The sequence below is a fragment of the Macadamia integrifolia genome, chromosome 13 (assembly GCF_013358625.1).
Source record: "Macadamia integrifolia cultivar HAES 741 chromosome 13, SCU_Mint_v3, whole genome shotgun sequence".
NCBI lineage: Eukaryota > Viridiplantae > Streptophyta > Magnoliopsida > Proteales > Proteaceae > Macadamia > Macadamia integrifolia.
The window spans coordinates 24942687-24953117 of record NC_056569.1 but is presented as its reverse complement, the minus strand read 5'-3'; the positions used below and the strand labels follow the sequence as shown (position 1 = coordinate 24953117).

General features: G+C 36.6%; 1 protein-coding gene across 1 annotated transcript; it reads left to right on the top strand.

Moving 5' to 3' along the window:
• The first annotated feature begins 845 nt into the window (after nt 1-845).
• LOC122059325 (zinc finger protein CONSTANS-LIKE 10-like) lies at nt 846-2547 on the top strand. The gene is made up of 2 exons (XM_042622046.1): nt 846-1511; nt 1730-2547. The coding sequence occupies exons 1-2, from the start codon at nt 957-959 to the stop codon at nt 2018-2020; spliced, it is 846 nt and encodes a 281-aa protein (XP_042477980.1). The 5' UTR covers nt 846-956; the 3' UTR covers nt 2021-2547.
• The last annotated feature ends 7884 nt before the right edge of the window (nt 2548-10431 follow it).

The window sequence follows — 10431 nt, the reverse complement described above, 5'->3', positions numbered from 1 at the left end:
AAAAAAAAAAAAAAAAAAAAAAAAAGAAAAGAAAAGAAAAGAAGGAAAAGAAAGAAGAAAGAAGAAGATGCCTCGTCAAATCCTGATCAGAGGCTCAGAGTTGGTCAATATACGTCACCGCTGACACAGTCACGTGGGCATGCCACGTGAGCAAGCCTGAGAAAGCAGAAATAGATCCCCTAGAACAAAATCCCGTATTTGTGGTAATGCTCGCGCCACGGACGCTCGGCCTTTCGATTATCTTCTCCATCGATCCGATTCGCTTATCAATCTTTTTTTTTTTTTTTTTTTTTTTATGAAATTATCAATTCTATCTTATAAGGCTCCCACCGCCCAAGCAAATAATAAATTCACGGATAATCCTCGGGCCCGAATAGCAAGGCGGATATATCATACACCACAATCCGGCGGGGCCCACTTCCCAGTTGCTCGTGAACCTCACATGGCCCGGGCCAACTCCCCGTGGATGTAATCTCGCCACGTATGCAAGATGGGAACCACTCTTCCACGTGGATCACACGTCAGTTTCCAATTACCACTAAAAATATCCGCGCCGAAACGATTGAAAGAGATCACAGAAGCTCGGCACCTGGTGATGCGACGCGTGGCATCATTCGGTACATCATTGGCTCGGCTCGGCTCGGAGAATTTACACTATGGACGTGAAACCCTAGGCCTGGAAGCGAGACAGAACATGTACGAAATTCCCCCTTTGAAACCGCGTTCCATATGAAATGACAATATTACCCTTAATCTTTCTCAAGTCAAGAGGGTATTTTCGTATTTTAATTAAAAAAGAAGGGTGATTCCTACGAATCGGCTCTACTTGTCTCTCCTTCCACAGTACCACCGCGTTTTACTTTCTTTTTTCCATTTCTCGATTCTTTCACTAGTCATCTCATCGTCTGTGTCGAGGTTGTTGCAGGAGAAACAACGAAGGAAACTTGGATTTAGCGATGAAGGAATGCGAACTGTGCAATTATCCTGCACGGATGTATTGTGACTCAGATCAAGCGAGTTTATGTTGGGATTGCGATGCGAAGGTTCACTGTGCTAACTTTCTTGTCGCAAGGCATTCGAGGAGCTTGCTTTGCCATATCTGTCAGTCGCCGACGCCTTGGAAAGCCTCGGGGTCCAAGCTTGGACCGACGGTCTCGGTTTGCCAGAGGTGTGCTAATAACTGTAACGGTAGCGATGAAAGAAGTGAAATAGACGAAGAAAGAGAGGGAGCAAATGAGGACGACGATGAGTTTGCCGGAGAACTAGATGATGATGATGATGATGATGATAGTGAGGATGAAGATGACGACGACGACTATAGCGACGATGACGATGACGAGAGTGGAGAGAATCAGGTTGTCCCCTGGTCTTCCACTCCGCCTCCACCGGTCGCAAGTTCTTCGAGTAGTGATGATGAGTCTTCAAGTAATGGCCGCAAAAGAGGAATAGCGGAATCAACGATGCCGTTTTCTTTAAAAAGGACGCGGGAGAATGCAGATCTCGGTTGTCATGTAAGTATCCATAAGCTTCATTTTATTTATTGGTGATATTTTCCTTTTCTCCATATTCCTTTGAGTGAAAAAACGTTTTGATTTATAATTTTTTCTGCGTTCTTATGTGGATTCGGAAAAATCTGCGTTTTTCAATGATTTTCCAAGATAATTTTAGGATTCTTCGTTTCTATTTGGGTCATCGGTTCTTTGACGGCGAGTATTCCTCACCATTGCAGGATGATCTCGGCTGCTCGTCTTCCCAACCAAACAACGATACGGCGTTTGCAGCAACTGCGGCTAGGAGGGGCTCAAAAGACGAGGAGGCAACCTCTTATGGCTCGTTCAGGCCTTCCAAGTGCCTAAAGAGAACCTTGGCGAATTCGTCAGTCCCACCGGCGGCGGCGGTCCTCAGCTCGCTTCAAAGATTCACCTCCGGCGAAGACTCGACGGCAACGATACTGGAAATCCGTAAACTAAGCAAAGATCCTGGTGCCGTTGATCTGGATCATCATAACCGTCGGATCTGACTCGATTATATTCCTCTATACTTCTAACAAGTAATAGCATGTCTAAAGATTTTCTTTGATTGGACATCTTTTGGTGGCCGAGAGTTTGTCAGTGTCAGCAAAATAGTAGTGGTTGGTTTCGTGCCAATCTGCTACGGCACGGGGTGGGGGATGTGGGAGGGAGGGGTCATGGGGCCCATGGGGTATGGGGGGACTCCTTTTGCTTGCGAATGCAAATAATGTGCGTCAGTGCTTGGCTGCCGTTGCCTGTGCTGGTCCTCCATGGCACGCTTCTAACATGCGCCGACAAGGGACGTCAGGTTAGGATAGCCTGGACACTATTACACAAATTGCCGGTTCGTTGAATGGAACCAAGGTACGAACCAATTCTCTCCTTCCTATTGGACGGTCCAAAATATGTGTTTTCTGTTTGAATTTTTGCACATTGCTGTAATCTAAAGTGCGCCTGGGGATTAGTATAGCAGGTATGTTATTTGTAATTGAGGCATTCTTTAAGACAAGTGGAATGAAATGTTGCCATTTAGGAAGTCTTTGGATTTCTATGGATGCCTAACCCCCTTGGGAATAATTTGCTGACTTTTTGATTGCCCTTCCGATTTTCTCTGGTTGGACTGGAAGGTCGGCTCCATTTTTTCTTCACGTCTTATAAAGATATTTTAGGTTTGGGGGATTTCCTCTTCAGCTTTTTTTTTTTTTTGGTAAAGTCTTCAGCTTTTTTTATATAAAACTAATTGTATTTGTCACCTTAAACAATTTTATACTAAGCTCAGTCTTCGAATATGTGCTGTCAGCCTATAGGTAATTACCACATCTCTCGATTGGTCAAGATATTTACAAGTATCTTGCATTTTAGAGGATGTAAAGAGATAATTGAAAATTCAAATTCGATTTGTATTAGTATTCATTTAGATGTAATTTATGTCCATCAAAGGATATTTGGATTCGAATTTGAATTATTTGAAAAATAATAATTTGATCGGATTAGGTATCAACATGGAAAGATAGATTGAGAGAAAATTGTATTTGATTGGGGGAGAAAAGTTTGGCTTATACAAGTTAGAGATGTAAACATATAGTCAAAAATTTGGATCAAATAGCTATTGGTCTTGTCTCTTTTTTTTTTTTTTTTCTTAATCAAGGTGTCCGGCCTAGTTTACGCTCACCTCCACTAATCCTTGTGGAGGCTAGCGTATCAATCCACCACCACGGTCTCCACTTAAATCTTAGATAAATAGATGGGAAATCGAACATGGGATTGTGTGTCTATGTACAGAATCCCCAATTTGCCCTAACCATCTGAATAATTGACATATGGGTAGGTATTAGTCTTGTCCAATCCCAACATCGATTCCAACATTTTAAATCTTGCTTCGACTCTTCTCCATATAAAGCCTAAGGGCCAAAGAGTGATCCCAGAGTTGGGAGGACCTTGGTATCCCTATGTCATCCTAATCTTAGGATCACTTTTTGGTTCAGGACTCTATGGAGAGGAATCCAATCCCCTCATATCATGTGCATCCCATTAAATTTATCCTTAACTTTTGTCTTTTGTTTGTACTAATCACTTATTAAATTACAACTTTCTATACTTATCACTTTTTTATTTGTAACTTCTTCCAAAGATTTAAACTAAAGAAAAAAAAAATGGAAAGAAAGATGTATAGAGTGGAGGTTATGGGTTGTTGGTTGAGTGGAATGTTTGTGGCTGTGGTGCATCCTAAGGCTAACCTCTCACAGTGGTGATGTTGGTGTTATGACTTATGACCGAATTTGGATTCTGGCTCTTGTGATTCGAGACTGAGACAGCCACGAGAGATTCGTAATCGTAGCCGTGTGTTTCTTGCTTTGGTAACTTGTGATGAAAGCCACTTCTATATTCCTCTGTGTGGGATTGGGAAGGGAAGCGTAAATTGTAAAGGTTGCATTGAGAGGGCCTACTTTAAGTTGCTTGGGTAAGGAGTAACTCCATGGCATTGAGTTCATACTTTTGTCCATTTTACGTGTGGTCTTGGTGAAAGCAAATATGAATGGAAGGAAAATAGTGGAGTACAATATGGATCATTCATCATGCCCTCACAACGTTTAAGTCCCCTTTCTCACCAGCCATGCTATGACTGCAGTGTCAATCATGGTTCTAAGGCTGCTTTTGGTAGCCATAGAGAAAACATTCTTCTGTTCTATTGGAATAAGAAAATAGAATAAAATGTTTGGTGTCAATTTGGTGTTTTTTCCTTTTTTTTTAGAAAAAAAAAACGTTAGAAATGCAAAATGATGGAATGATAAAACCTTGTTTTGTTATTTTGGTTTCGTTACAAATAGAAAAAAAGTGAAAACTAGGGTAATTGTTTTTGAAATACGTTCATCAAACACTATTTTTTTTTTTTACACAGAAACTGAAAATTCTGTTTTTTTACACGAAACGTTGTTTTTGGAACTAAATGACTACCAAACGCAGCCTAAGTATCAGTATCAAATTGATCCATTTTGTTTTGGCAAGTGTTTGATCTCAATACCTAGTTAATATCATATCGGTTGAACAGTATCAGATTGATTCATATTTATTTAGCAAGAGTCTGATCCTGATTTTTTAAATGAAGTAAAAATATTTCTGTTTAATATAGGCAATTTGATACCAATCCATTCTAATACCATAATAATTTTGGGGGATAAGAGATACCATGCACTAAAACCATGGTGTCAAACACTGCTCTGTCAATGGCAACACATTGTTGTCTGAGGAACGCAGACCTTGAACTCTCTAACTCTTACGGCCTTGGCTTGTCCTTTATTTTTTGTAGTTCTCCAAGGATCATGATCAGACAAATCTGGCTTAGTAGGGTCCGATGGCTAAAGCTCAATAGATGGGAGTACAAGTTTTATGAACTTTTTATCAGTACTAACTTTTAACTACGGATTGTATATAAACATATTTGTATTCTTTTTTTTTATTTTTTTTGATAGAAAAAAAATACTTATTCATCGGGACATATTCTATTCACATGCCTTTAATAATCATGGAGTGGAAATTGGCTAAGCTGTTGTACATGTCACCGACATGATTTTCATAACTAGCGAGTCATCTATTGTGTTAATCTCTCTTCAAATGTAGAATATTGTCTACAATTGGTTTCACCAGCATAGGAATTTTAGAAGATGTACTGGATAGACCATGGCTCTTGACAACCTATCTCTACAAACAGACATGAACCGACAAGATATAATTGCTTCCACCAAAAAAAAAAAAGATACGATATAATTGCCATTGCATCACCTGATAGGATACTGTCAAAAGAGGCAGGCTCTGATTTCCAATGAGGTTTCCCCGAGTGGTCTCAATCACCACACCCAGACCACTCTTCCTTTGATAATGAAACCCGAGCCACATATGTGTTCAGTTCATAGAAGGTGCGAGGAACTCCAAAAGCGAAAAAAAAAAAAAAAAAAGACTGTGCGAGTTTTTAAATGGTTAAAATTTCAAAAAAAAAAAAAGATATGATAAAAAAAAGAGAATGGTGAAATAATGGAAAATAGATAACGTATAAATAAACACCTGCATGCAATGTTGAGAACAAGCATAACATCCAACATTAATAACATATATTCGGCAATTCATTAAGTTCTGTTTTTTTTTTTTACAAGGAACCCATGGGACCTACATAGTTTTATGGTTCAAGTCCAAGGGTAAATCCTTATTACACGAAACTCATTATAAGTTCTAATATATGTCTTCCGACATCAATTCTAATTAATTAGAAAAAAAAAAAAAAAAAAAAAAAGAAGTCCAAAGCCCTGTTGAGCAATGTGACTTGGCTAAAATGTTGTTTATTGTTATCAACTTAGTCAATGCAATCTCAGAGCGACGGTACATATTCAATTGGAGTTGAGAATTATCACTTTAGAAAACAATTTTAATAGATTTAGCAGTTTAAAACTCAATTTAATTTGGGTTTCATGCATTTGAGTTGAAGGTGATATCATAAAAAACGTAGCCTTATGAGTCAACTTCATGTTGACGAAAGAATCAGTTTAATCATAGCTTTGGGGAGAGATATATGGTCAGTTAAGTAGCCATTGTGTTCAACAAGTCTAAAAAAGTAAAAATAAAGAGTGTGTTTAAAAAGCATTTAAACTCCTTTAAAATGAAAATGCTAACCATTTGCCTTTTTCCCTATATCTTTGGGAAAACAAATGGGAAAACTTGTTTTAATTGATAAAAAAAATGATAATGCATTTAAAACAGCGGTTTAAACTCGTTTTTTGTTAACTATGCCCATGATTAATACATATGTGTAGGTCTCAATGAACTTTCAACCTTGTTCATAAATGTCCATGGAGATATGAAAAGTCATATTCATATTATTCATACTCATTTAAATATTTGGATACAAATCCGATAATTGAGTATCTAGTTAAATTGGCTTTATATTTTAACCCAGTACCTCCTATTTTTACACACAAACACACACATATTATAAGAGGAAACAGATCCGCACACTATCTGTACGCGAATTCTTTCTCATGCTCTCTCACAAAAGTGAGGGCCTCACACTTTTTTCTTGTTTTATTTATTTTAAAATTTTGGGATCCACATGGATTGACACCTTTTTCATACCACTAAGTGGAGGTAGCATGCAGGTTCCCTCTTATGCTAGTTGTGTGGGAAATCTTCTCCCGTATGTATGTATAAGAGAGAGAGAGAGAGAGAGAGAGAGAGAGAGAGAGAGAGAGTAGTTTCAATCTCATTAGATTGGTGAATTGATTTTAAAGATTTTTCTTAAGAAAAAAATTCATTATTTTTGCAATTAACAAACTACTTACCAAACACTTTGAAGATCCCAAATTTGAAAAAAAAAAATATAAGAATTTGTATCTTTGAGAAAATGAAAACATTATTCCCAAAAGAGATCTTTATTAAAATCCAAAAAAAAATTGAAGATCATGATGAAGCAATCAAGTTAATGCTATTTTTTTTTTTAAATAACGATCTTCGTGGATCACTATCTGTGGAGCATTCAAGAAATTGAGTGAAGAATTACTAGCTAAGTAATTATCCAAAGAAAAGATTTTGAGTAGTTTTTTGAGCTTGCCAGATGATCAAAGCCATAATCATTGATGCATCAGAATTCTAGAATTAATCCAAATATCTCACCTTCTAAATAGTCAGTTCAATTGGTTGCTAGCAAAGAAAAGTTTTATTATTCATATCAAATTTGGAATCATAAGATTATTGAAGAAGAAAATTTCAGCACACAGCTTCAGAATTTATTGATAAAGTTTATATACTAAATTACTTTGTTGAAAATCTTTTTTTTTTTGGTCGAAAGTGAACTTACTAAAACTGATAATTAAATGTACAGCCTATGGCTTCAGACTCACATATTCTAAAGAGGCACGGAGTGGAGTCCATTCTATCCTACATGTGATGGACAATGTCTTCTAACGAAGGCATCTGCAACATTGTTCATAAGCCCGTGGAATACATATAAATGAAATAGATTGAAAACAAGACATAAAATACTTGATGTCTTGGAGCACAACCGACACCTCCAAAGGTGGAAGCCTTGCCAAATCAAGAAGTAGATCAACAGCCTCCTTATTATCATATTCGATCTCAAGATGAGTATAACCTGACTCCATAGCCTGAGAGAATGCACACCCTATAAGTAGGCATACTCCTTGGAGTGGTGTGTCAAAATGATATGGCAAAGAGAAGACCTGCACGAGATACCCTTCATGATCTCTAAACACAAAACCCAGTTCTCCTTTTGCCTGCCCTTGAGAAATTGCCGCATCACAATTGGCTTCCAAAGTCCCAATCGGAGTGGCCACCCACCCATCACAAATGACATTTGTTGATTGATCAGATGATGAACCTCAAGAGATACCCCCATTAGGTACTAAATTGCCTGCTGAAGTACATGAAAAAAATTCATTGTATGCCTTGTCTACTATCGAAATTACTTCTTGAGGAGTCCGTGCCTTTACATTAAAATCTAAGGCAATCCTTGTACGCCATAGATACCAACAGATAAACAATGCCTTTGATGGCGAGATCAGTGTGAAATAACTCATTCCAATCTTTTAGCTATTCAATAACTGAGAGCTCCCAATTTGTAGGCAGTCAGTAGGAGAGGCTACTTCCAAACCAAACCAATTTTGCAAAATCGCAGTTTAGCATGATCATCGTTTTCCTCCTCAACACCACAAAACCTGCAGGTATGATCAATGAGAACATTTCTTCATTTTGAAATTTTGTATTTGTAAATCCAAGGGTGGCCTAGGATTTAGATTTACATAATCGTGATCAAGAAATCCAATGAATTTTGGATCGTTTTCCATGTCACCCCAAAAAAGATTTGTTGCCTTTTTTATTGAATCATGAATTGATGCCACGACCTTGAAATGTAATTTAACAAAGTTTGTCACAGGAGAGATGGCAGCCTTCAATAGAAACTCCTTATCAGCATGGGACAAGAACTCCCCTTTGCATATTTGTGATTTTTTAAGTGACCTCTCCCTCTTCATTCACATCTTGGAAAAGAATTTTCTTTGAGTTAGCCAAAGTCAAATGAAAATCCCAAATATTTTAATAGACCTTCACCATAAGGCACCTTCAACCACGGCTTGAACTTCTCACGTGTGTTGGGGTTAAAGATGAGAGGATTTTTATGCAAATTTATATTAATTATCCTGTACCCCTACAATATAAATCCAAGAAATTTTTTAGACTTGTTATTTCCCAAAGCTTCACCTCTGAGAAGAGCAAGCAATCATCCACGAAGAGTAAGTCAGTGATTGAACGGCCCTTATGAGGAACTCTAATGCTTTGTAAAGATCTTTGACCTGTAACATGATTAATTATACATGACAAAGCCTCAAAACACAATATAAAGATTGCTGGTGATGTCGGATCTCCTTGCTGAATTCCGTGGGTAGGAATCATAGAACTTTTCATATGCCCATTAATGAGTAAAGTTTATAAAACGATTCTAATACAAATCATAACTAGATCAACCTAGTAATGGAGAAATCCCATTTTTAGGAGTATACCTTCAATAAAACACCACTTCAAATGGTTTTATGTCTTACCCATGTCCAATTTTAGTGCTAAGAACTTATCATTCTCTTTCTTTTGCTTCTTTATGTAATGGAACATCTCTTGAGCTATCAAATTGTTTTTAGAAATTAGGCGGTATAGAATAAAATTTGACCGTGTTGAGAAAATAATTCGAATCCCCTATCAACTTGGTAATAGTTTTGAAACTAAGCTGATAGGCCTAAATTGGTCTTAAAATTAGGTTGAGCCACCTAAGGGATAAGACAAGTAATGGTCCTATTAAAATCATTAAATATGTTGCCAATGGAAAAAAACTTAAACGCACTTCCGAAAATGAGTGGAAAACCATCGGCACCTGGGGATTTCAGTGGTACTATTAGGAAAAAGAGCTAGCGGTTCAACCATACTCAAGATCTACCCAAAAAAAAAAAAAAAAAAATTATTCAAGACTTGAGACAATGCATCTGGGTCAACATTTTCAAAATTATATATAAATTGGAAATAGGAGCATAAGATATTTGAATCATCGGAATCATAGGTAGACCAAGAATCAACAGGTGTATTGGATAATACTAAGTGTGGTTAGGGCTCATTGGAAGCTTACAATCAATTAAATATTAAAAAAGAACCTATGATTTAAAACGACCATGGCATGTTATAAAGAAAAAAAAAATCAAATTTTATCTCAAACAATTCCATCCCTCATATATTTGACTTAAAATTGTGAATTTAAATGATGTAATGATTGATAGCACTTGCCTACTTTTTACTGAATTGGTTTTCAATTTAAATTTCTAGCTAATATTAAATGATATGTGGAGGGCAAGAAATTTTTTTCACTTTTTTTTTTTTATAAAAAAAATAATAATAATAAATAAGTATGGAATCATAATTTGACAATTATAATTGTTGGATATAGATTAAGTGTTTGGAGTCTTTGGACTAGCCTATAATTCAATTTTAATACTTTTCCATGTATTAACATACATTGCATGTAAGCTTATGGTCATCTATGGTACTCTAAGCACTATTGGCGCACTCTTCTATTATCTTAAGTTTTCAAAGCTTTATATTTTACCACTTGACAAACTCTATTTAGACTCAATTGATATTCGAACTCAATTTGTCTCATTCTCTTATAATCTCTATATTTGGATGGGGTTGAGAATTTATCCCACCTATTACCTCCTTAGACATAATATCATGGGATCTTCACAATTTTCTTTTTTTCTCATTTTTTGTTTTCCTTAAAGATACAAGTGTCTTCTCATGGTTAGACTATTATGATTTGATTTTTTCTTTTTTTTCTTTTCTTCTAATTATTAGGCACATTTTCATTTCATCCCTAATATCT

Coding starts and splice junctions, on each gene's coding strand:
- LOC122059325 (XM_042622046.1), top strand. CDS start 957: ATGAAGGAATGCGAACTGTGCAATTATCCTGCACGGATGTATTGTGAC. Junction 1,512..1,729: donor ATGCAGATCTCGGTTGTCAT/GTAAGTATCCAT, acceptor TCACCATTGCAG/GATGATCTCGGCTGCTCGTC.